This window comes from Cyphellophora europaea (genome assembly GCF_000365145.1).
Source record: "Cyphellophora europaea CBS 101466 unplaced genomic scaffold supercont1.7, whole genome shotgun sequence".
In the NCBI taxonomy this organism is placed as follows: domain Eukaryota; kingdom Fungi; phylum Ascomycota; class Eurotiomycetes; order Chaetothyriales; family Cyphellophoraceae; genus Cyphellophora; species Cyphellophora europaea.
In genome coordinates this window covers 956300-981803 of record NW_008481813.1, presented here as the reverse complement: position 1 = coordinate 981803, position 25504 = coordinate 956300, and the positions used below count along the sequence as shown (strand labels likewise).

The 25504-nt window shown below is 53.8% G+C and overlaps 7 protein-coding genes across 7 annotated transcripts; 2 read left to right on the top strand and 5 right to left on the bottom strand.

Moving 5' to 3' along the window:
- Positions 1-2250: 2250 nt before the first annotated feature.
- On the bottom strand, positions 2251-3171 carry HMPREF1541_07454 (uncharacterized protein; the record flags this gene model as incomplete). The annotated part of the gene is made up of 1 exon (XM_008721778.1): positions 2251-3171. The coding sequence occupies one exon, from the start codon at positions 3169-3171 to the stop codon at positions 2251-2253; it is 921 nt and encodes a 306-aa protein (XP_008720000.1).
- A 1459-nt stretch (positions 3172-4630) lies between these two features.
- Positions 4631-6547, top strand: HMPREF1541_07453 (uncharacterized protein; the record flags this gene model as incomplete). The annotated part of the gene is made up of 1 exon (XM_008721777.1): positions 4631-6547. One exon carries the CDS (start codon positions 4631-4633, stop codon positions 6545-6547), a length of 1917 nt encoding a protein of 638 aa, XP_008719999.1.
- A 533-nt stretch (positions 6548-7080) lies between these two features.
- HMPREF1541_07452 (uncharacterized protein) lies at positions 7081-8851 on the bottom strand (the record flags this gene model as incomplete). Its single annotated transcript, XM_008721776.1, has 3 exons — positions 7081-8308; positions 8357-8514; positions 8564-8851. 3 exons carry the CDS (start codon positions 8849-8851, stop codon positions 7081-7083), a joined length of 1674 nt encoding a protein of 557 aa, XP_008719998.1.
- An 877-nt stretch (positions 8852-9728) lies between these two features.
- Positions 9729-14110, top strand: HMPREF1541_07451 (uncharacterized protein; the record flags this gene model as incomplete). The annotated part of the gene is made up of 3 exons (XM_008721775.1): positions 9729-9890; positions 9941-13742; positions 13848-14110. The coding sequence occupies 3 exons, from the start codon at positions 9729-9731 to the stop codon at positions 14108-14110; spliced, it is 4227 nt and encodes a 1408-aa protein (XP_008719997.1).
- A 1000-nt stretch (positions 14111-15110) lies between these two features.
- HMPREF1541_07450 (uncharacterized protein) lies at positions 15111-17007 on the bottom strand (the record flags this gene model as incomplete). Its single annotated transcript, XM_008721774.1, has 2 exons — positions 15111-15475; positions 15525-17007. 2 exons carry the CDS (start codon positions 17005-17007, stop codon positions 15111-15113), a joined length of 1848 nt encoding a protein of 615 aa, XP_008719996.1.
- A 2462-nt stretch (positions 17008-19469) lies between these two features.
- HMPREF1541_07449 (uncharacterized protein) lies at positions 19470-20427 on the bottom strand (the record flags this gene model as incomplete). The annotated part of the gene is made up of 2 exons (XM_008721773.1): positions 19470-20002; positions 20058-20427. The coding sequence occupies 2 exons, from the start codon at positions 20425-20427 to the stop codon at positions 19470-19472; spliced, it is 903 nt and encodes a 300-aa protein (XP_008719995.1).
- Positions 20428-20876: 449 nt separating this feature from the next.
- On the bottom strand, positions 20877-24167 carry HMPREF1541_07448 (uncharacterized protein; the record flags this gene model as incomplete). The annotated part of the gene is made up of 1 exon (XM_008721772.1): positions 20877-24167. The coding sequence occupies one exon, from the start codon at positions 24165-24167 to the stop codon at positions 20877-20879; it is 3291 nt and encodes a 1096-aa protein (XP_008719994.1).
- Between the last annotated feature and the right edge of the window lie 1337 nt (positions 24168-25504).

Here is a 25504-nt window from a genome sequence, read left to right as displayed (position 1 = left end):
GCACTGCCACCCTTGGACAAGCCTACAAGGGGAAAAGCGACCCACAATCGCACAATGGCCAATATTGCCCCCCCGCCGCTGCCTCCCATTCACACAAAAAAAGCAAAAAAGAATCGCCAATCGACGTCGACTGTCAAAAATGCAAAAAGGAAGCATCATCGAGTGTTTGCACAGACCGCCCTCTCCCATTGAACGTACGCCGCCTGCCTCCGCCTCCGAGAACCAGCCCAGAATTCCTATCGAAGTACAGGCCGAGACAAGTCTAGCCAGGGACCTCAGAAACTGGGAAACCATAGCGTGTTCCTTTCCCCCAACAGAGGGACGCCGCCGGGTCACTTCAATACTATGGTTTAATTCTTATTAGCAGATCTGACGGAATAAAATATATACACATCAGGTGGGTCTGGGAGAAATCTTAGGGGGTGGTTCCGAGGGCTGAGGCGCACCGGTCTTAACTGAAGCAGCACTGCCCGCCCATCACCGTCATCACCAAACGCCGGTAGGGCTTTCTACAGCATACTCATTGTTGCTCGTTGTTTGAGATTGATTCAGGCATATCTCGGAGAATGTCTGCGCTACAAGAGCTGTGGGCATTGACGCTGCGTTGCGCTGTTGTGACCCTCGTGCTTGTGAAGCGGATTTCCGTTCTACGGCACCAGGCAGTAAAAGGCTTGGCAGGAAGCGAGCTTGGCCGCATATATGCTATCAGGTTTAAGCTGAAATCCCGCTCCTCTTCCTCGCATGCATATCAGAGAACTCTGACGCCTCCGAGGCTCGCATCAATCTTCAATAATGCGGAGCAAGTGCAAAACAAACGACCGAGAGTGTTTGAGCAAGATATGGTAAGTTCACCGTAGTCGATGAACCAGTCTGGGTGTGCTTTCAAGTGCATACGTCCCTGTTTCGTATCCGATCGCATAGCTCATGCTTCAGAAATGACCGAAAAAGAGCCATGGGTAAGCAGGATGCAAATCTATAGCAGTCGATGCGCTTTTTTGATAACAGCAGATTGCAGTCGCGGCTGCTTTGGTAACACGACGACGGTCTGGTAGGTGCTATTGGAACCACAACTTGGCAATTGCCATTCCCTCGAACAAGTCAGGAATGTTGACCTACCAGCATGAGCACCGCGGGTAAGCAGCCGCGTAAGAAGATCGTGTTTCAGGGACTCGCAGCAAACGTTCCACACGATGCCTCCATCCGTCAACGAGCGTCCAGATCATCGGTGCTGCCGCCAACTGTTTTCGGGCACCTCTTTGCCAAACGCCAACATGAAAAGCTACGCAAGTTCTACTGCCAAGTTGGCCAACAATATTCCACTGGCGCTACGTAGGCCGCCCTCTCTCCCACACATCCGCATCTGCCGATGACTGGAAAGTCTGTGGACCCTGCCTTTGCGTGAGATCAATTTCATATCGAGCTCCACAGTTTGAGACAGCCTACGACACATTACCGGCAGATCTCTTGCGCGGGGAGGCAGCTTTGGCTTTCCCCGAGACGCAGGTCGCCTAATCAAAAGATCCAGAGCTTTCTCTGCGTGGCTTCTACAAGGGGGCCCAGACGAGTCTGGACGAAGTCAAAAGTACCTGTGCGGGCGTGGGTGAGTGGGTGTGTACCTCGTCTGGAGTTACTGGTTACGGGGACCTTTGATAGAATCATAGAAGAGGTGGATTGCGATGCTGGTCAGACGGAGGGGTGTACGAGTCTGCCAACGGATTGGTGCGTCGGTCATGGAGAGGGTCTCGACGGGGTGAGTGATTGGTTGGACTGACTAGTGCGAGATCTCGAGGTACTTGGACGAGGAGGGTCAGAAATTTTCCGGGACGCTGGAACCGCTTTTGAGGCTTGTAGCGCGCGGCTCACGGTCTGGGCAGTCGGGGAAGGTTTACCTGATGTTTTGGCTCTGGATGGCTCTGGGTCGCTTTGAACTCTAGGAGCCCCTTTAGACGCGTCTTGTGGACAATGGCTGACTCCAGTGTTAAGATTCCATCAAACCATGGCAAAAGGCAGTGCTCAGCGATACAAGAGGAAATCGACATACTTTCGAATCGTGGAAGATTGATGGGTGGATTGCTTGTATCAGAACAGAGCATAGACAATTGGCAAAATCTACCATCCATCTCACCCGCTGGATAACATCTGGCCAGTAGTAGATCGCATCCCATGGACTCGCGGCACTACCTTGTATCCCTTTCTGTCCCTTTCCGCCGCGAAAATCCAAATCCTGAACTCCACACAAGCCCCCAACGCCTAGACCTCGTCAACACTCGACTTGACCTTCTCCCGCTGCTGCTGTCCCTGGCCCTCCCCAGTACCGTGACCCCACACGCCCTCCAACCCCCTCTGCAGCATCGCCGTCTTCCCCCCACGCGTGCCACCATAGCCGCCCCCCAAAGCGTGATTTGGACGGTGATGCGGGGCCTGGCTCTTGGGCACCGTGCAGCCGGCCCACAGGAACAGCCACGCGACGACCAACTCGGCGGCGATCTGCATCAGGGCCCGCGCGACCGTGGCGCCCGTGCCGTTGCTGAAGACGTCGAAGGCGCTCGAGTCCGGCAGGCAGGCGCCCAGCCAGGCGTAGATGAGGCGCAGCGCGATGAAGGGTAGTGCGGCGCTCGTGCAGTTGACGAGGCGGGGCTCGCCGGGCGCGCTGATGTGGCGCATCAGCATCGCGCGCGTGTAGAGGGCGAGACCGCCGGAGAAGACGAAGACGCCCGAGAGCAGGCCGACGGCGATCTTGATGAACTTGTGGCCCTGCGCGATGTCGGATTGGGAGTTGGTGGAGGCGAAGTCGCTGCCGGCGAGGATGGAGAGGATGAGGGCTGCCATGGTGGCGAGGTGGACGATGCGGGCGGGGAGGGGGGCCAGGAGGGAGTGCGCGGGTGGGAGGTTGTTGTGGACGCGGAAGATGAGGCCTGTGAGGGCGCCGACGAGGGAGATCAGGCCGACGGATTCGGAGATGATGCTGGTTTCGATGAGGCCTTCGGTGGGGGAGCTGATGGAGGCGATGCCGGTGGCGGCGCCGAGGAGACGGAAGATGCCGAGCAAGATGAGTGAGAACCAGCCAAGTTGACGGTGGAAGCCTTGCTTGGTGGCAACGTAGATGGCGAGGCCCAGGGTAGGTGTCCAGAGGATCAGTTCGATGATGAAGAGGACCTCGCGGGCCTGCATTGTGGTTGGCTTCAGAAGGGTCTGTGTTTGGGGAGCTTGAAGGGTCGGCAGAGCCTCGAGAGTAGATTGGAGACTGCCACCGTTGTGGTCGGGGTATCGGGAAGGTGTATATGTATGGCCTGGCGATGGTGGAAGGTATACGGACTGGCCGTGAACCCGTGGCTAGACCTCTATTACCACGTTCAGTATCAGCTCGCGAGCCGCACTCCAGTCTGCGACAACAAGTATAACCCGCAGAGTAATGCCGCAGCTATGGTTTGGTACCATTGACCAGGGGACTAGACTCACTGTAACTTGGTCGAGATCCTATTGTGACTTTGGAGCTGAAAGTCAATTATAGGTATACGCACTCAGCTGGCGCGTTAGTAAAGCTCGGCGGCACTGATCTCTATGGTTCGCTCACCATAGGCACATGTCAGGCCGGACTCAAAGAGATAAAGGCGGTAGATGCAGTAGGTTTAGCAGTGGGAGTCACTGCCTGTGGCCTTGAAGACATGGTTTCGTTGGACGCGGCTGTTGGTATTAGATCACGGTGGCTTTTCTCGACCATTCTCCACGTCCAGCGTTCAGACACTCGCCCGCAAGTAATGCGTCTGCATGGAAGCAAATCTGTAATACAATTCAGGAAATTCGAAACGGAACAAGCATGATGGCGATGAAAGCACGAGCATTACGCAATACGATCGCAGTACCCGAAGGATGAGGCTCTTTGCGCGGGCTTCCGGAGTCCGCATACTCAACACCTGTATACAGCGCGGTCTAGGTCGAGGTAAGAGGCGGCTGTGTTCGCGTAAGCGAGCCTCACGATGGCAGATGTAAATGCGTGCAGGGACAGTACGCTGGACGCGTCGAAGTGGAAAAGAGTTGGTAGTGCCCCGGAGTCTGTCGCCAACTCACTCTGCGAGGCTCCCTGAAGCGGCCATCACGGACGGCAGTTGAAAGAGTGAGATACTTTACGTCGAGTGGTAGAGAGGGTGGGAGGCGAGGTTTAACATCGTATGAGGATGGCAGGTTGGCGAGTCAAAAGGACCGAAGAGGTGCAGCTGAATTTGACTTTGATACTACTGGAATACGGCTTTTTGCATCTTTCTATTTTGGGCATGCTCGTGTTCGCTAGCCCTAAAACGGAAGGTCTCTACCACGCTGACAGTGTAAAATGTCTATTGCCCACGACCGCTGTCACATTGGTACCTTTGCGGCTGCCCTTCTTGATCGGTGTCGATGGCGCGAACTCACACGAGCGCATACTTTGTAGCTATAAGCTTCAACGTCCTCATGAGGCACAGAAGCTTCGATTTGATGATCTCACCATGCTGAGTTTCGGCATCGGCTCCCAGAGGGGGTGCTGGATACCTTGGTTGGGAGGTAGCGGAGAGGTAGGTCAGAACAGCTATATAAACAGCATGCGGGGAGGCAGGGCCTGCTCCGCTCCAGGAGCTCAGCGCATGTCCAAGCCAAAATGCATTATCAGTCGTTATTGTTTGCCGTCCCCTTGCTGGTAGCCGCCCAGTCCGACCAGGTTGATGCTTACGTACCCCAGAATGTGACCTGCCCCAAGGACTTAAAGGTCATCGGCGCAGGAAATCTCTCGGCTGAGGAGCGGAAGTGGAGAGATGGCCGTCTGATGAAGGCTCATGCCGCCCTCGGCGACTACCTTGAGAACGCAAAGATACCCGACTTTAACATCTCCAACTTCACCAATAGCCTGAAGGCCGAGGATGCCCCAGTGGTTGGTCTTGCCATCTCTGGAGGCGGTACACAGTCTGGTGTTGGTGGTCTCGGTATCTGGCAAGCCTTCGACTCTCGCTATGGCCCAGCAGTAGATGCTGGCACGGGTGGTCTGACTCAGCTACTCTCGTACCTCACGGGACTCAGCGGAGGAGGTGCAGTCACTGTCGCTGCGCTCTCAGCCAACAACTTCTCAAGTACTGAGGAGCTCACGAAGGCGGTTAATTTCTCTGTCAACTATGTCGTTGGCCCTGATGGCAATGCGACTGAATATCAAACCAACATCTTCGAGAACGTTGGTGCTAAAGCTGAAGCTGGCTTCCCTGTCTCTGCCACTGATGCGTTCGGTCAGTTCTGGTCAACGTATCTCAATGAAGACTGGATGTTTGGAAACTTTTCTGACGTGGCTGCCAATGGCACATCGTTCACAGCACACGAAGGTCCTATGCCGTTGGTATCCTTTGCCGAGGTCCTGCCCGGTTACTCACCACAAGTTCATGGCATCTTTTACCCCGGTAACAATGGTACAAACGGCTTCGAGCTGACCGCTTATGAGATCTCCCCTTTCTACTTTGGCAGCTGGGCAGGTGGCCGCGTACAGGCTTTCATGCCCACCAAGTACCTCGGCACCAACATGAGCGATGGCAAGCCGACCAGTGACCAGTGTTTTGTTGGCTTCGACAAGATGACTTTTGTGCAAGGTACTACCGCGACAGCTTTCAACTTCTGGTTCATTGACGACTGGTACGGCATCCCATTGTTTGCGAAGCGCGCCTTATCCCGCCTCTGGCGCAGACAGTCCGATGACATCCAAGTCCCGCCCGATCAGGAAGACAATCCGCTCGTGGAGATCGTGAACCAGACTGCCACTTACTTCAATGAGTCTTTCGGTGACGCCATGTACGCCATATATCCGAACCCTTTCAACAATCTCAAGAATGCACCATACATGAAGAATAACAGCTACCTCCTTCTACTTGATGGCTCTGAAACAGGCGAGACAATCCCCATTAGGCCACTCATCACCCCACACCGCGCCGTTGACTTCATCATTGCCTACGACTCCTCCTCAGATGAGCCTATGTACGACTGGGTCAATGGCACCAATCTGTACAACACCTACCGTGCTTCAAACGGCTCCCGCGGCGCGTTGCCCTTCCCAGAGATACCCCCAGCCACCACGCTTGTCAACACCAACGCCACCTCCCGCCCCACCTTCTTTGGCTGCGATGCTGCCGCCGATGTTCCCCTCGTCCTATACCTCCCAAATTACCCCTGGTCTGCCTACACGAACTTCACCTACACCAAACCGAGCTTCACAGATGTGCAGTTGAACACCACGCTAGAGAACGCCTTCAACGTGGCGACATACGGAAACGGAAAAGCGCCCAACGGCGAGGGCGAGGGCTGGGCAGCGTGTCTGGCCTGCGCGGTCATCAAGAAGAGCTTGCAGCGTGCCAAGATGAAGGAGCCAGAGGCCTGCACCAAGTGCTGGGAGCAGCATTGCTGGAACGGGACCATGAACAATAAGACCGTGGACGTTGGAAGTGGGCCGAGGCTTGTGCTGAACGACACGTTGAGCTTTGCGGAGTGGAACAAGACCGTGTGGGAGAGTCAGGGCGATGGAGCCGGGTCGGGGTCGAACTAATGGACGCACGTATCTCGATAAAAATATGTTCCGATCGAATTCACTGTTCCTGCGATTCATTTGCCCATGCTGCTTCCCCCCCCAAACAACCCAAACAAGACTGAAGACCGACGAAAGGCAAGTACAACGTAAGCACAGTACGGTTGCTCCTCTAGAGATGAGGTTGCGGCGCTTGTGTGAGCTTCATGTCACCTACTACCCTCAGATCTATTGACAGGACTCGTCACGTGTGTTTGGCATAAAGGGAAATTTGAACATGCTCGATTGTGCCAATGCTCTTATCTTTCAGCCACATATGCTGCCACTTAACTCCTTCACGATGCATGCTTTCAATGGGGCTAATCTATGAACAAAGGGGACAAAATTGTGTACGGCGCGGCAAACACGTGATATAGGCCTCCAATCCTGAATCGTAGATTCCCGCGTACGAGTCTAGAATGGATGCGCTGGTCGAGATGCTATGTCTTCCGCCGCGAAGAAGGCTGGCGTTGACAACATGTACAAGGTCTGATCTGTGCACTTCGGTAGCACTTTCAGCGCCCGCGTCTCGGGCTGGCCAGGCCGGAGGTGGGAATTGCTGGCAATTCTTTTGATGGCGGAGGTGGTAATGGGCCATTGGGTGGTGGTGGCCGTATCGGCAGAGTCGAGCTTGCCGCGCTATTGTTCAAGCGACCGTGTGAGCTAACGGATGTGCTACTACTTGTGCGCGGTGGAAACATGGGTCGGCTCGAGGGCTCGATTGCTGACGCTGGTTCGGGAATGTTGTCTCTTGTGCCCAGACCCGGGAAGCGGTTGGCACGGTGCACATTCTCGTTGATGCTGTCGTTCGTTTCGAGTGAGAGATGCTGCAAAGAAATCCCAGGTGGTGGTGATTTCTCGGCGATCCCAGTCGGGGTATTCGAATTTTGGGAACCGGTGGTGATGGTAGGAAAGTGTGGAGGAGAATTGGGCATCATCTGAACGTCAGCAGCGACAGGAGTTGTGCCTGTCCGTCGGGCTGTCGTTGGCGTCTTTCCGGCATTCTCCGGAGCGAACGACGAGTTTGAGGTGGCAGAAGTAGCAGGTGTGTTGTGAGAATCTGAACTTGTCCCGTCACTCTTGAGGGACTTGGGAGCAGGTGGCGCGAGGTAAGATTTGCGGTTGTGACGCTCCATCATTGACACTGCCCATTCTTGCAGGTCCACTGGCGTTCTCTTGGCTGCCAATAGGAACAGATCCTTATCGTACAACTCTCGGGGGGTTGGACGCTCGTCGGGATTTTTCAGTAAGCACTTTGCAACAAAGTCATCGAGAATTGCGGGAAACGCTTCGCTCTTGGGCAATTTCGGTGCTGGCTCGTGAACGATCTGCTGAAGTAGGTCCAGTATACCCATAGGCCCCGCGCTTGCGCGATCCCCTGGAGCAGAGTCGTTCGCATCGAAAGGGAAACGACCGATTGCGAGCTCCATGATGGTCAGACCAACACTCCACACATCAGACTTGACCGTGTAGGGATCACCCTTGATCCGTTCCGGAGCCATATAAGTCGATGTACCGACAAAGGTGTTTGCCACAGAGTTGACTGTCTCAGTGGCCACACCAAAATCGCACAACTTGATTAGCCCGCGAGAGTTAACCAGGACATTGGAAGGTTTGATGTCACGGTGCATGATCCGGTGCGCCTCATACAAGTAGACCAGACCACCAAGTATGCATTCCGTGATCTTGCCCAGGACATCGACTCGGACGGGACCAAAATCTTTCGATATTCGATCAAGAGACCTGTGTGCGGTCAATAAACAAACCTTCATAGGTCTTATGGGTACTTACCCGCAATCCATGTACTCCATACACAGAACAATGTCACGGGCTTCGTTCTGAAATGCACCGTAGAAGGTAATGACATACGGAGAGTTGCACTCATGGCCCACCTGCAGCTCTCTGACGATTTGTTTTCGGACGTTCTCTTTAGCATCGACGCGAATAATCTGCTTAGTGTTAGGTTGGGGTACCTTCCTCAACGTAGGTGGGATGTACCTTTCTCGCCATGACTACTTTGGTTATGGCATGCATGACCTTGCTGACAGTGCCGCCATTACCCGCACCCAACTCTTTCAAGACTACCAAGTCTTCGCTTCGTAGGTCTAGCTTGAACTCCAGTCCAATCTCGAGTGTGTCAGTCCGATCACCTTCCTGATTGCCTATTCCACCTGGTATCTGTGCATCGCCTTCTGACGGTTCGGGCGCCTTCGGAGGTGCACTCAGTGCGAGACCCTTCACGTTCTTCCTCTTGAGCGTTCTAGCTTTGAATGCATCATTCGACATTGTGCTTGTTCGGTGGGGGGAGGAATCGGTATCGAGGGTAGCGAACGTCAAGCTGAAAAGGACGGGTAGGCCGTAGAGGGCCCTGACACAGTCAGAAGCAAGATCTGCACTGCAGTCGACGCACGATCTTGGATTTCCGTGACGTGTGGCCGCAAGCGGCTAGGATAGGTTTGTGGTTGGGAGAGGGCGCTTAGTTGGAACGAATGGCTGTCGGGCCAGGGATCTGTGAGGAGTGGTCCTCCTCGTCACGAGAGTCAGGTGCTTCCAGAAGTGACAGCCAGAGGCTGCGAGCAGGACAATTGTCTGCCAACAGTGGCAGATCTCCCGGGCTTGTGGGACACCGGTGGAGAGACTTCAAGGGTGACAGGTGGAATGCTGTTCTGATGAAGGTCGAAAGCCGTCACAAAGGAACAAGTGAAGGGGGCAGAATTGCAACAATATTCACCAAATGTGTCTGCTGTTGATGTCCAGGGGCCCGGAGAAAGGTGGCCGCGACAATTGCTGTGAGAGACTCGCTTCCCAGACTCTCAGGCTCCTGTGGATAAGAGTCGAGTTGGAGGTGGCTTGAATTATTGGCTACGGGCGCGTGTAAGGGCCGCGATGAGCGGGGATGGGCCAAAACGGTTCAGCCTCGCCGTAGATCATTCCAGCCTTGTCCTTCTCGCCAAAGATTCCCAACGCGGATTTGAATGAGTTGCCTTTCTGTTTTGGGAATTCAATTGAATGTGAGGCAGAGATGGCCTTCTTGTTCCTGTGTCTCATACCATCCTGATTCCGATCCCTCCTTCCTACCTTTTCGGCGTCTCTGCGACCTCACTGATCGTTAAGCCTTGTTGTGTCGCCGGTTGTGGGCCCAATCCTATTTACCTCTGCAAAGATGGAGGCCCTCATTGACGACCGCGCAATGCTCGACGATGAGGAAGACGATGTCTCATTCGATGAGGAGACGGGCGAGGCCAGGGATGGTCAGGATCGCGAGAACGGCTTCGACGATTCCTCAGAAGAAGAGGAGGACGAAGATGAGGAAGAAGCGCAGCGGGTAAGCTGATCTTTCACATTCTTGGACTCATTGTGCTAACTGCGGGCCAGATACGCAAAGACTTCATTGTTGACGAAGATGAAGACGAGGAGGAGGTCGCTCGGAGAAAGCGTCGCAAGGAGAAGCGCAAACGACCCCGCGAAGACCGGGAGGACGAGGGTCTCGATGAGGAAGATCTTGAACTCATTGGCATGAAGCCCGTCCGAGAAGAGACTCAGTCCAAATTCAAGCGCTTGAAGCGTGGTCCAAGAGAAGACGAAGACGAGTCTCGCCGTGGTGGCGTCGACGACATTTTCGCAGACGAACTTGAAGAGCAAGAAGAACGTAGACCCCGCGATCGGAGAGGCGCTGAACACGAATTCGACGACTTCATCGAAGAGGATGTCTTTTCAGACGACGAACAACAACGCCAGCGCGAAGATGAGGAAGTCGCGAGACCCGCTAGGCGCGGTCCGATGGACTTTTTACAAGGTCAAGGTACCGAAGATCTCGATGAACAGGCCATGGACGATTTCCGCGCAGCTTTCGGAGATGGAACCGACTACGATTTTGCTCTTGAAAAAGAAGACGAGGCTGCGGAAGAGGAGGCCGAAAGAGATAGACATCTTGATCTGAAGGATGTCTTCGAGCCTTCCCAGTTGAAGGAGAAGCTCCTCACTGAAGAGGACAACGTAATCCGCTTCACCGATGAGCCCGAGCGACATCAACTTGCTCGCAAGCCCTACAAGGACATCGAATTGACCGATGACGAATTCCGAGAAGAAGCTCGTTGGATCTCTATCATGATCAAGAACAAACTATCAGACCCCATTCCGTCCAATCTGCAGGAGGCCTTCGAGCAATGCGTACTCAAAGTCCTCGAGTTCCTGGTCCGGGATGACTACGAAGTCCCCTTCATTTACTACAATCGCAAGGACTATCTGATCCACGTCGACCGCACAAGACCTCATAGTGAGCCCTACCAGCTTCTCGGCATGAAACACTTGTGGGAAATCTTCGAGCAGGATCTGAAATTCAGAGCCCTGATCGAGAAACGACGAGCCTTGTCGAAAGCCTACCAAGAGCTCACAAGCAATAATGTCGCGCCAGATACTATGTTCGAGGAATTACTGCCGCGAGCCGAGACTATGGACGAGCTGCAGGACTTGCATGAATATCTCTACTTCCAGTATGCCGCTCAAATCAAAGACCTTGCCATGACGGCCAATGGCGAGACGAATGGATTGGGTGTCTCTCAGAAGAAGGCTACCGGAACGTCATTGTTCGAGGAGATCCGAAAGTCCAAAGCCTACAATGTCGTCCGCGGCTTCGGTATCACGGCGACGGCCTTCGCACAAAATGTCGCCAGAGACGGCCCACGAAATTACTCCGAAGATCCCACCGACAGTCCGGAAAACCTTGCTGATTCAATGACTGACGAGGAGTTCTCAAACGGCGAAACGGTCCTGAAGGCGGCTCGCGCCATGTTCGTCGAAGAGCTTGCAAACAACCCGCGGCTCAGAAAATACATGAGAGGAGTCATCTATGGCCGCGGCGTGATCGATGTCGTCCGAACCGAAAAAGGGCTCCGGAAGATTGATGAGTCCCACCCGTATTACGAATTCAAATACCTCAAGAACCAGGATTTTGGTACCCTGATCAATGAGCCTGCAACATTTCTCAGAATGCTAAGGGCGGAGGAGGAGGGCCTGGTGGAGCTCAAATTGAGGGTCGCACAGTCCGATACCATGAAGCGTGACTTCGCTGGCCACATCAAGACGGACAACTACTCGAACGTTGCAGATGAATGGAACAAACAGCGAGAGCAAGTTGTTGCGCTGGCTTTCGACAAGATCGTCTCAATCATGAGTCGTCTAGTCAAGGAGAACATCAAGAACGACTGCGAAGGTAAAATCCTCGACGAGTGTCGAAATGTTTTAGACGATTCGCTCGATCAAGCGCCTTATCAGCCCAGAGGAATGCGAAAAGGCACCACTCCGCGAGTTCTCACCCTCTCAAACGGCAGAGGTCTTCCCGGCAAAGACCCAATCTTCTACACCTTCGTGGGCGATGATGGCCGACCAGCTGAAAGTGGACAATTCATGGATCTAGCACCTGGTGACCAAGATCGTCAACTTCCGGATGGCAAGGATGTGGAGGCCTTTGTCGACCTTGTTGTTCGCCGTCAACCCGAAGTCATTGGCGTTGCCGGCTTCTCTCCAGAGGTACGGAAATTGGTCGGCTATGTCAACTCCCATGTGAAGACTTTTGATTTAAGAGGCCCTGAGTACGCGGACGAAGATGACCGGGATAGGAGGGATCTCCTCGATGTCATCATTGTCAACGACGAAGTGGCGCGACTCTACCACACAAGCGAGAAGGCCCGGAAAGATCACCCGGGATGGGCTCCGCTCAGTCACTATTGCTTCGCCCTGGCGCGGTACGTCCAGGACCCATTGAAAGAGTACGCGTCCCTAGATCGCGATATCATATCGCTCAACTTTCATCCTGTGCAACACCTTTTATCTCAAGACAAGCTCATGAAGAAGCTTGAGACGGCCCTAGTCGACAAGGTGAACATGTGCGGCGTGGAGGTGAACGAAGCAGCTGCCGACCCGTCAATCGGCAATCTACTGCCTTTCGTGTGCGGCTTAGGCCAGAGAAAAGCCCAGCACCTGAAGAAGGTGATCAACCTGAATGGCGGCTTCGTCGAGAGTCGAGAAGATCTTTTGGTCAATGAGCACCATCAAGCCATGACATTCAAGGTCTGGAACAATGCTGCCAGCTTCTTATACATAGGGTACGACCCCACGGAAGAGAAGTCGGAATTTCTCGACAGTACTCGCATCCACCCTGAAGACTACGATATTGCCCGCAAAATGGCCGCAGATGCTCTCGAACTCGATGAGGAAGATATTGAAGCCGAACGGCAAGAGTTTGGTAGTGGTGCCATTCTCCGCCGCCTCGTCCGCGAGGAAGCTCAAGACCGTGTCAATGACCTTGTCCTCGAAGAGTACGCCATTCAGCTCGAGCGCAACCTCAACGCTAGAAAGCGCAGTACTCTTGAAGCCATTCGCGCAGAACTGATTGAGCCGTTCGAAGAACTTCGTCGCAATTACAACGCCGATCTCTCGGAGAACCAAATCTTTACCATGCTCACTGGCGAGACGTCTGAGTCCCTGAAAGTTGGCATGAATGTTCCCGTATCCCTGAAGCGCATCTCAGACTCTCTCGTTGAAGGCCTACTCGATTGTGGTATGGTCGCAACGATCGAAGCTGGTCCCCATATTGATTCGGGTACCCCTGCAAGGCAACTCTATTCGACACATCAGACGATCCAAGGTCACATCACCAGCATCAACCGCCGCGACTTCCAAGTCAGCGTATCATGCCGCGAGGATGACCTCAAAAAGCCCTTCCGCCGTTTCGAGCCTGACAAGATGTACAAGTACGATGAATGGGACTCGCGCAAGGAAGCCGACGACAAACGGAACCTCGAGCAGAAGTCCGAGACGGGAATGCGTGCCACACGTGTCATTAAGCACCCACTGTTCCGGCCGTTCAACAGCAAGCAAGCTGAAGAATATCTTGGCTCGCAGAACCGGGGCGACGTTGTCATTCGTCCATCTTCCAAAGGCTCGGATCACCTGGCCATCACATGGAAAGTCGCCGACGGTATCTTTCAGCACATTGACGTTCTAGAGCTGGACAAGGAAAACGAGTTCGCACTCGGCAAGACGCTGCGTATCGGCGGCAAGTTCAACTATTCCGACCTGGATGAGCTGCTCGTGTCGCACGTTCGTGCCATGGCCCGCAAAGTGGACGAGATGATGAACTCGGACAAGTTCCAGGACAAGACAAAGTCGCAGCTCGGTAAGCCCCCTCCATGCCTTCCCTTTCCCAAATGATTTACACGAACCCTCACCTTGTTCTTCGCCCTATCCGACATACAAGTAGCGCTAACAATCCCACCCACAGAGGACTGGCTCACGACCTACACGGCCGCGAACCCCAAGCGCAGCATGTATCAGTTCTGCCTCAACCGCGACCGCCCCGGCTACTTCCACCTGATCTTCAAGGCCGGTCAGAAGGCCAAGCTACAGGACTGGAGCGTCAAGGTCATCCCCAACGGCTTTGAGCTGAGGAGCCAGCAGTACCCGGACATGCGTGGCTTGTGCAACGGCTTCAAGCTGCTGTTTGGGAATATGGTCGGCACACAGGCTGCATTGGGCGGGCGGTGATGAAGACGATGGTAAGGAAGCATTGGAACAGCATGGAGAGGGGATTTGTACTCGTATGACAACCGAGCGTCGTGGAGTGTGGCGCTTTGTGGGCCTAAGCTGGATGCATGTCGCGTTGGCGCGCGCGCGATTGTGGCGGAACGAAAAAGTCATCTGCTTTTCTCCCCCCCTCTGATAGATGGATGCCCTTTTTTTCGCATGCAATGCATTTCTTGAGAGCTTCAAACGGGGGGGAGAGAGAAAGGATTTGTTGTACCACTACCATCACCATTACCATTACCATTACAGCTGCCGCCGCCGCTCCACAAAAGCACTAAAAGAACGTGGGTCTGGTTGCGACGGCGGCGGCGGACGGCGGCGGTAGCAGCAGCAGCAGCAGCAGCAGTAGCAGAGGGGGGCCATCATGTAGACAACAACAAAAACGGAGATGGGGCATTCAAAAACTGATTCACGCGGGCAAAACAAAACAAAACAATCCATTCGTCTTTAAACCTGGCAGGCAATCTTAAGCTTCCCATGTGCGTGCGATTTGAGAACTTCCTGTACGTTTATGACCTAGGTAATGAGACATGTGGCGCGGATTGACATGAGGCTCATTTACTAAGATGATGATGTCGGCGCACGACAGAGTAGAAAGTCAAGGTTCAGTTAGGGTCGTCAAGTCATTCATTTGATACATGATAGGTAGCCAGTGATTGATGGGCGACCAATCAATTATACTACTGTGTACAGTCATTGCTCAAACCACCTCTTCCTCATGTTGGAACGAAAATCCCTTCAACCCCTCATGATTTGTTACATCGCGTTCGACCTCGGCCGCAGACACATGTGAGCCATCGGACATGGCGTAGCGCCTCTCACGAGGTTTGAACGCATCGTTCTCTTCCTTGTCCTTGGGCTTGCCAGCTGCGGACGAAATGTAGGTTGGCCAACGCTGGTCTTGGCGCTTCTCGACCAATGCCTTCACCAGCGGACTAAACCTCTGCTTATTTGTTGTTTCCTAAACGGCATGGTCTTGGGTTGCGACGCCAGCCTGGCTACGGCGGCGAGTTTGTTTTTCGATTCTGGCCGCTGTCGAGCGTCTCCGGGCATCGGTGGACTCCGCATAACTCTGTCGTCTCGAGGCGTTTCCGCCCCAAGCTGAGCTCGCCCTACGAGCATCTCCAGACGGAATGTAACTGAGGCGCCTACCCTCATTATCCGTACGGGCATCAGCGAGTTGCTGAGCAAAAGGTGAGCGCTTGCGAAGCTCGGGGCCCTTCCAGTAAATCACATAGACAGCCAAGACCAGAATGGTGGCGATACAGAACAGAATTGTCGAAGCGTAGGCGAGATGCTTGTTACCGCCAGCATCTTTGCCGATGTCTATTTCCTGTTAGTGTCTGGAGATGTAATGAAGAGGGATAAAACTTACTCGTGTAGAAGGGAGTGGCGGGTAGTGTGAGAACACCAGCCAAGAAATCACGAGCCCAGCCGTTACCACCGCAAGCAGAGGCTGAATATGGGCCATAGGCGCAGATCATGTAGTCGATGGTGGCCATGTAGATGGCGTAATTGGCAATGCCTACTATGGCAGCGGCAATCATTGAGCCGATCCAATGAAGAGGCGGGCCAGTCGAAGTCCAGGCAAAGATGATCAGGCCGATGGGTAAACAAGGCGCGGTCCAGAGCAACCACCACAGACGAGACTCGTATTGAACGCGTTCGTCGTCCGGGAACTTGGCTCGCTGCCTAATGTTACGCTTGATGGCTGGGATGAAACTGGCCCAGGCAATGAAATAGCCGATACCGATGGCGATGAAGGACAGACCAACAGCGAAAATGGAGAAATCCCACAGCTCGTAGACAAGCGCAAAGGATTGGATGAACATAAAGATCAGAGCGTCGGAGAAACCGGACAGCAGGGACAGGACCAAGACAATGGGCTCAGTAACGAACATGCGGAACGGACGTAACCAGATGGAGATGGTCTCCTTCATCGAGAATCGCTCCCTGAAGGGCTCGAGCTCGTTGGGACCGTAGATGTTGGGATCCTCGCCGTTCTTTCTGCGCTTCTTTGCGATTCTATCCATCATGATGGTGCTGCGAGTCTCGGGGACGAGGAGCAGGTGAGCAATCTGAACGGCACCGCCGAAAATGAGCTGGATCCAGATGTTCCAGCGCCATGCGAGGAATTGTTCGACGAAGCCTCCCACGATAGGACCCAGGACGGAACCACCGACTGAGCTAAAGACGATGAAGGCAACGGCATACTGCTGGGTGTCGGCCTCCCACATGTCGGCGACCATTCCTAGCGTGACTGAGCCGCCGGCTGTGGAGAAACCACCCAAAGCGCGGCCGACGAGGATAGTGGCAAAGTTGGGCGGGAGTGCAACAGGCAACTGCCAGATATTGACCAGAAACAGACTGGCCTGAAGAACGGGTTTGCGGCCAAATTCTTCCGACCAGGGAGCCCACAGCTCACATCCGAAGGCGTAGGTGACGAGGAAGATCATGGCACCGCAACGGGCGGCCTGAGCACTGACGCCGAACTCTTCTGAGATGCCATGGACGGCATTGGAGTAGAGCGAGGTGTTGAAGTTCATCGAAACTTGGACCAGGAAGACGATACTCAGAATGGTCCACTTCTTGGCCGTGGAGAAGCCGTATCCAAGCTCGTCGTAGCAGTCTTCTTCGGTGATTTCGATCTTGTCATAGGTGCCGCGCTTGTCAAGCTTGGCTCCCTCGCCGTCCTTGAATGCGCCAGAGGGATCGTCACGGGGTTCAGCGCGGGTGTTGTCGCTCAGGTCGGAGCTGTTGTCTTCATTGGTGGCGTCAGTCTTCTCACGATTAATCTCGGCAGCGATTTGAGGGTTATTGTCGAAGGAGGGCGTTTCGCCGGGGCGAAGTCCCGCCATAGTTGATGGATGGCCGAAGTATGGCCGTTACTCGATACTCAGGCTAACGGCGAAGTGAAGATATGGTCTATCTAGGCATGTGTTGCTGCTAGTAGTTGGAGTATGAGATGGGGGCGAGAACCATGGGGAAGAAAAGGAGCAGAAGACGTGGAAGATGAGTTCAGTGCGAGGCAAGTGCGACCCGGCCAGATTTTATTATTGCTTGAGCATGTGCCCCCACCAGAGTAGCGTGGCAGCTGCCGTGAAAAGTGCTACAGACGGGAAGCTTTTGCGGGACCTGCGATGATGCTGATCGCGATCTGGATGGACGTGGGCGTGGGCGTGTCAGCTGCAAAAGTCGAGCTTTTTTGCGCGCTCCATTTTGGCATGATTCAACGGCTAGAAAGTCAGTACCAGGTGGTGCCGGTGGAGCCGGAGTGTTTATCCAGAACGCCGCTAGCTGCGTCATGACATCGTTGGTCGCACTGTCCGCCGACGAGCTGTGGTGACTTCTCATCAGCCGCAACGCCCAAGATACGCTGCATTGTCCTGTTTCAAAATATCTCTTATCTTCGGCGATTGACATCTTTCACCAAGACCGCGGTTTGTCAAGCGAAGCCACCAAGCAACTCCAAGCCTCGTGCTCAAGAGTTCTGGGCGACGGACTTGGTGCCAGGGGCGACCCAAACAAGGTTACGAAGGCGTGTGTGGCGTCTGGCTTGGCGGCAGTGAAGGCCAAGTGAGATGACATCAGTCTGCGCCTACACTGTAAGTCCTCCTTCGCTGTACTTCACACTCATCGAGTACTGTAAGCCGAACGCGCATGTTGTGACTGTCTCGGGGGGTGGCCTGACTGCTGTCATCACCGATGAACATGGGGAAAACTCGTGGGAGAGTCCGGGGCCCCAGGGTTGCATGGTCGTAAAGAGAAGGTTGGGCGATCTCCGCTAGGTAACCCCTGCCACAACGAATCTTTGCTCACGATGCCCTGCGGAACTCCAGATTGTCGCCATCAACGCTCATTCCCGTCCTTGATCCGCTTGCTCTTGCTGCCTGATGTGCACTCATCCCCAATCATGGTGTCGCAACGGCCTACTGCATCTGTGCTGGTCGCGTGCTTGTCCCTTGTGTCAGCGATGATCTGCAACGGACACGCTCTCTCTCGCCTCATTCTTGTCAGTCGTTCGGTGGTGCATATTCCGGAACGAGTAGTCGCGTATGCCCAAGCACAAACCCCGGTCTTGCAGGCCTGCCAGAGCTTGCAGCCACAACTCGATTGGAGCGCCTGATAGATACTCGCATCAGTGCCAGCATCGAACAGACATGAATCTCGAGTGCTCAGAGAAGGCATTTTGCAGCTACTCCCACAGGCGAAGCTCTTATGTCGAAACAGCACTCACCGCCATCGTCTGTGTAGATTTTCCTGCAAGCGTGGATGGGTGTCAACAAGACTTCAAAGCTCCCTCTTCTCCATATCAGCTCAGGTAACGGTTTTCAGTGCCTATCCACGAGTTTGATGCGGGAAATATCGATAACAAACGAATGTGTTTGGTGAGACTGGGTCGCACGATTGCACGATCCAGGTTCCTGTAGTCCCCGAGACTATGGTAAGACCAGATATTTACCTTTCAGCTGATTTCATGTCTGCCTGCGCACTCTCATCAAAGCTATAAAGGTGCTCAGATCCCACGTTTGCCGTCTTCTTCGCGTCAGAACTTCACGGTAAGAATTTCACAGTAAGAACTTCACCTGAAAACTTCACATCAATGAAACTTCACATCAACGTGGTACAGTAACCATTTACTGCCACACCAGCAACTAATCGAGTCAATATGGCCAGTATCAACCAACCAGGCATCATCAGAACCCGCCTCCTCATATTCTCGGACACCCATGGCCGGACAATTAACCAGGGCGAAATAACTCGACATCCTGCTGATGTTGTACTACACTGCAGCGACCTGACCGACGGGTCAAATTTCTCGGAGTTCAAGTCAGCCATTGAAGGCATTGAACCTGAGGTTTGGAACGGGAAGAATGCGGAAGTATCAACAGAAGACAGAGCATAGACTAGATGCAATAATGACCCCTTGAAGCATGTTTACAAGACGAGGGAACGCAGTTGTCGAAAAGACGAAAGGAAATCCGGGATCCTCGATCTCAGATCTCAACCGCCGGGCGGAAAGCTTGGCGGTCTGGTCCGGTATATAATACATGATTCGCATACCGCTCGCAGCCACGTGTGTCATGTATCCCGTGCACTGCCATCAATCTGGCAGCCCCAGTCGTAGCGGTCCTTGCGAGACAGCGCTTCGTTGGGCGCCTCAGCCATCGACAATAGAGACGAGGGGGCCTCCCCAACTTCCTAACCTGGGCCCACCAAACTCACCATACCAGACTCCCTCCTCCCCCTCCCCCTCCTCCTCCTCACTGTGCCGTATACCCACCATCAACGACGAACTCTGCAGCAAATTAGCGCTCGCTCACTCCCACTCCCGCATCCCAGGAATGAGCGTGGTTTTTTTAAACATACGCTGGCCCGTGACGAACGCCACGCCATCCCCCGCCAAAAACACCGCCATCTTAGCCACATCCTCGGGCCACGCCAGCCTCCCCCACGGATGCGCCGCCGTCCACTTCTCATCGATCTGCCCGCCATGCCGCTGCCTCGATCTCTCCAGAAAGGGGCTGTCACAGTACCCCGGGTGAATGCTGTTGACGTGAATCTTGCTCTCCGCGTACTCCAGCGCCGCCTGCCTGGTGAGATTCGTGACGGCGCCCTTGGCCGTGCAGTAGGCGGACAGGTACTTGGACGCGACCAGCCCGTAGATGGAGGACATGTTGATGATCCAGCCGCGGTCGCCGCTGGGGTGGGGTGGCTGCGCGAGCATCTGCGTGACGGCGTACTTGATGCCCAGCCAGACGCCGCGGATGTTGACGCTGTAGGATGTGTCGAACGCGGAGACGGGCAGTTCGTGGAGTGGCATCGGCGCGCTGTGGGACTCGATGGCGACGCCTGTATTTCTCGCGTCGGGGATTTTGGTCGTCATAGTAAGAGCTGATTGACATACCTGCGTTGTTGACCATGATATCCAGACGGCCGTACTGTGAGGCGGTCGCCTTTACCGCTGCCTCGACGCTCTCCGCCTTCGTCACATCGCAATCCACATATGACGCTCTAGGCTTGTCCCCGCCGGGCCACTTCTGGTTCAAGAGGTCGACGGTCGGGGTGCTAAGGTCTGTGCCTCTGTCCCTGGTCGTGTCCTCCAGCATTGGAGTCTTAGGTGGATTGGGAGTTATGTCAGCACACATGATATACGCACCAGCTCCTGCATATGCCTGAGCGACCATACGTCCTATACCAGAAGAGGCTCCCGTGATTAAAGCGATTCGATCGCTGAGGTCGCCGATGTTGGCGCGGCCAAAGGGCTCTGTCGACATTGTTGCGCCGGTCATCCTAAGGAACGCGCCAAAAGGTTACGATAGACGTAGAGTGTTCCGAGTCGAAGAGAACTTAGCTTTAAATACTTGTAAGGTTCACGCGATCTCGTGCGGATCAGCTCGTGGTTGGTTGTATTGACTCGAGATCGTTGAATCTCGGCAGGATGCATTTGCCGGGGCATTCGTGGCATGCATGCCGAGGCACTTGCTAGACAAGACGTCAAGGACGATTGGGGGGGTTTTCGAAATCATAAGACGTTAGTGGAATTGTGCATGATCAGACTCGGGCCTCGCTACGCTAAGCAGAAGGAAATGCCTCATGCAGCATGGACGGATCCACTGATGGCTGCTGGTGGGCTCTAGCAAAATAGACGCCCTATCAAGCTTGGCTCCAGGACTCTTAGTCTAGAATGAGCACCACGACTCCGCCCAGAAGCGATGGATCTGCCTCAAGACTCGACAAGACTCGTCCACCATGCCATCCCTTCTTCGATAATCTCGTCTTCCAGGCGGATCTGGTCGTCCACCCAGCTGGAGACGTCCTCGCGAATGCGTTGCAGTGTGGTTTCCAAGGAGTCTTCGTCCAGTATAGGTATGTCGGTGTCAACTCTTCTAGGTCGAGACCAGTCGTTGTCAACATCCTGAACCCTCTCCCAGAACGTCACAGGCACATCTGCTTGGATGACCTTCCACCAGGCGTCCCAGAATACCTCGAAATGATTCTGGTACTGTGCGTGAAGCTCGTTGTACAACCCCAGGACTCGGTTTAGCGTACGATCCAGATATTGATCTTCCTGCTGAAACTCGGCTGCTTCGCAACGATCTAGTAAGAGAGGCCAATTGGACTTATCAATCCACCAGTCCAGTTGGCAGCAAGTGTGTTTCATGCCCAGACGCTCGAACAATTCGAATCTGCAGAAGTCGGTGAAAGGTTGCTTGTCAGGGAAAGCATGAGACACGTTCAGCCAAAGCCTGAAGATCCGCTTCCTCGTCTCCCAAAGAGTGTACAAAAATCCGGCTCCCGTGTGGTCTCTAGGCTGTTCCATGTACTTCGATTGGTGCCTCAGAAGTGAAGTTATGGCGGAACAACCTCCATCCGAGCAATAGCAGCTGCAGAGATCTCGTGGAGGCCTAGGGACGACACAGGCCGCTTTTCGTAGAATCTTGGTCAACCACACTCGGATTTCGTCATCGACGTTGCTATACCTTGTCGCTACCTTTGCGGCCAACGCGTGGTACAAGGATATAGCATTCAATTCCGGAAACACAAGGTTCCTTGCGTCGTGGTCCAGGAACCAGCCCAACACCTTGAGAGGTTCCACCCCGTTCATGTAATCGTATATGTTGACTAGCAGTGGTGTCCAACCATCAGGTGCTTTAATGTCGATTTCATCGAATCCTGCCTGAAAGAGGGAGTCCGCAACTTCTACTATCATGTATTCCGTATGGTAAACCGACCGATGTCTTGAATCGGGCCAAATTCTGTCCGGTATCTTGACGCCTCGCATCTGTAGTTGCCTGATCATGTCCAGAGCAGTGCTCGAGTCCAGTAACGGATAGTCGCGCTGTGGCTCTGCCCAACCAAGATCTCTAAGCCGAGAATCAGACAAGTAAGATCTGGCGAGCCTCATCAGGCATCGACGAGAAGTAGTCAATGCTTCGACGATGAGAGGCAAGATTCGCTCGTTAGTTCCAAGCCCGTTAGCTACGTGCAGACTGTAATTCCTATAGAGTGCATGCTCCAGAAGGGACTTCTCGCGTCCATTGACTCCTAGGAATAGCCGACTATCTGCATCCAGTAAGATCTCAAGACTCGTGTCATCTTGGAGGTCAACGGTGCAGTGAACTGTTTCTGATGGGTTGGCGCCCTTCTGCAGAAGCAGTTTCATACCTGTCGGCCATCCGATGCTCAATTGCAGCGGTGTGACCCCGCGTGATCCTCCTGATTCGTACCTTCCTCTCTGTGACAGTATGAATTGGACCTCGTCTATGTTTCTGTGAACAACGGCGAGAGCTAGCCTTGAGTAGCCTGCTTCTATGGCAAGGTCGGGAATACGTGTAAAGAGCCTGACTTGAGTTGAGTCGGGCACAATATGTCGTAGAAAGTCTTCTTCGGACGCCACTGGTGCAGCTGTAACCCCAAGATCGCACAGAAGCCGTAGAAAAGTTGTGCTTCCAGGCTCCCAGTTCTCATCCATGCCCAACCAGGGAAAGAACATGGAAAGCGCTGTTCCCTCAGAAGAAAATGAGCTGTGCTTGCAAAGAGCGTTAATTGGAGTGCCATGACGATGAAGCAGCTCAATTATAGTCTTGATACTGCCTAGAGTGTCTTCTTGTATGCTCCACAACAGGCCTAAAATGCCGCCGAACATGTGTAGGAGGGTCCTGCCTGTAGTTGTTTGCACACGTCCAGAGACACGCCCGCTGCCAAAGTCTGTCTGAAGGTCGATAAGCAGTTGATTCAGTATTTGTTTCACCCTAGTTTTCTCTACCAACGAATAGTCATCATCCCACACATAAAGACCCATGATGTCGAACACATTAGTATCTCGTCCATGAATGCGATGAATGCTATCAAAGGCCGCATAGATGCGATCGTAGCCAGGGATGCGCGTGCAGTCGTCGTCATCAGCGACGATGCTTATGAAGTTGATCTGCTCAGGCAAAGAGAAAGCGCCTGCGCCGCGGACACTATTGAACATGAGTTCAATACTCAACGACGCCACTCTTCCAATCGTCAAAGAGTAACGTCTAGGCAGGGTATCTTCCGAACCTGCGGCGTAGGATGAGCATCCCGGATAATGAACACCATAGACACGTCGATTCCAAGTGAATGAACCAAACGAGAGAGGCCTGTACACTCCCAACCTTTGGCAAGGGCATTGTCTGAACGGCTGACGCTGCATATCATCCAAAATGCCCGCCACACATGCCGGTTTAGAAGCGATTCTGCCAGCGAGCAAAAGCTCTACTGAATTGCGAGTCACCCGCAGCTCCTGGGTCACTTTCCTTTGCTCTTGCTCAAATTTTCCCGCTAGCAAGCTGAACCCATGGCTCAGGGTCATTTGCAGCGCTGAAGATGACGCGTCAATCGTATCGAGCCTTGAGTGGGTCGCTCTGTGGGATTTGAGGTTCAACTCCGCCGTGTGTGCGCCAGCACAGGCCTGTTCATCCACTTTTCGATGAAGCTCGGTGATTGTCCCGCTCATCGAGGTCTGTAAAGTTGAGATGTTCTCCAAAGCCACTCCACTCTGAGCAGTTGCGATGCTAAACAACTCCGAGTGATAGAGATCCAGGGAGATCTGAAGCTGGATGTACAATTCCTTCAGACGGTCAAGACAGCCGTGGATGATGCCTTCCTGCTTAACGGATTTTACGCGACCCCAGAATCGCTTGACAGCTTTATCGTCGCCATTTGCAACGTCCAGCGGTTTCAAAATGTTCTCTAGTTCGATGAGCTCGTCCTCAGCCTTGCTGAGCAAGGAGTGAAGACCATGCCCCAAATTTGACGGAAGCGGCTGGTTTCGAGGGTCGTGCTTCTCATGCGGACCTTGGAATAGGCTTTGGATAGACGCGCTTAGGTCTCGTAGTTGCTCCACATGTTCGCGCTTGCGGCGGATCTGCTGTGGAGCGGCGGCTAGCTTTTCGTAGAGCTTCTGTGTTCCAAGGGTGACCTTGACAAGTTGATCAACCAGTTGTAGACTGGCGGCGGCGACGGAAAGAGCAGAGAAGGGATCCATTAGTGGGGATTTTGCGTGTAAACCAGAAAGGAAGGAAGATCAGCTCCAGACTTTATGCCTGAGATATATGACTTGCACGCCGTGTCCGGGCGCAGGCTGTGCGATGCAGTAGGGCAGAAACTGCTCGCTGCCCGTCGCGGGCCTCTGTGAACGCCTCTACAGGGGCTGCTGCAAGTAGACTGATTCAAGCACTGGCGCTGTTCGACCTAACCCACTTCGAGGGCCTTTAAGCTCAGCAACAGGATCGCTCCTTCCCTACCTCCAGGAAGCGGAATTCTCCATTGATTCATAGCCACAAAATCATTGACAGCTGCCTCGCTAAGAATGGAGCGTGCATAGTCTCATTAGGCTCGCTTGCATCTGGCGGTGGCTGTGGATGAGGGGTGTGGCAGTGTGGACGCTCCAATCAGTGGATGTAATCCTCCACGCCTGGGCGCTTCCTGCAGCAGGCGTCTGTAGAAGCCACAAAGCCTAGTGAGCCTTGCCCCCGTTGTCCAGTCGCGATTCTCACCGATTCGCTGCTACAAGTATGATATAATGATGGCGGAGGGTTGAATGTTGTGCAGTTCCCAGGGCGTCTCATCAGTGATGGAGACCTGATCACTTACAACAAGCAGCAGTTGTGCCAAGACTTTCACTGCCTCGACGTACCATCCACCTGCAACCCAGATTGAAATCGGCATCATTGGTCTTCATGTTGTTGTTGTTGTTGTTGTTGTTGTTGGGCTCAAAGCTTTTAGGCTTACTGATCATATTCGAGTACATGTGCTCTGCCAAAGGAGGTCTGAGTCGGCAATAATGTCGAATAGGTGTACGGCGTCGATGCGCACATCTTGCCACACCTCACTAAACGAACTTCTCCAAACTAGTTGCGCCGCATCATCGGACAAACCGTCTAATAGTTGAGGAGAATCAAAGACAGTCAGGGTGACAAAACGTGTTAGTCGTAGCACATCATTATTTTGTAATATGGTCACATGAGCGCAGCATCCTGCCGAGCAGGCGCCCATTCTGAGCCACGCTCAGTAGCCCTGAGGACAGAGACGTTCTGATGGGGGCGGCAGTCGTGGATATAGACATATGCCTTCGAGTAAGAGCCTCATGTGCCCTCGAGCAATGACCTGCGTCCCGTGAACCGCCAACCGACGATCAATCATGCGCAGATTTCATAAAGTCGTGTGGGTATGCAACAAGCGGTATTGCCATCTCTATATCGGATTTCCCTCGTTAATCGGCCGGACAGACAAGGCGAATCCATATTGACGCTGGCAACCTTGGGGTCCAAGCCAGTGCAGAGCTTGCGTCTGCAATTTTAGTGCGGTGCCACAGGCTCTAGA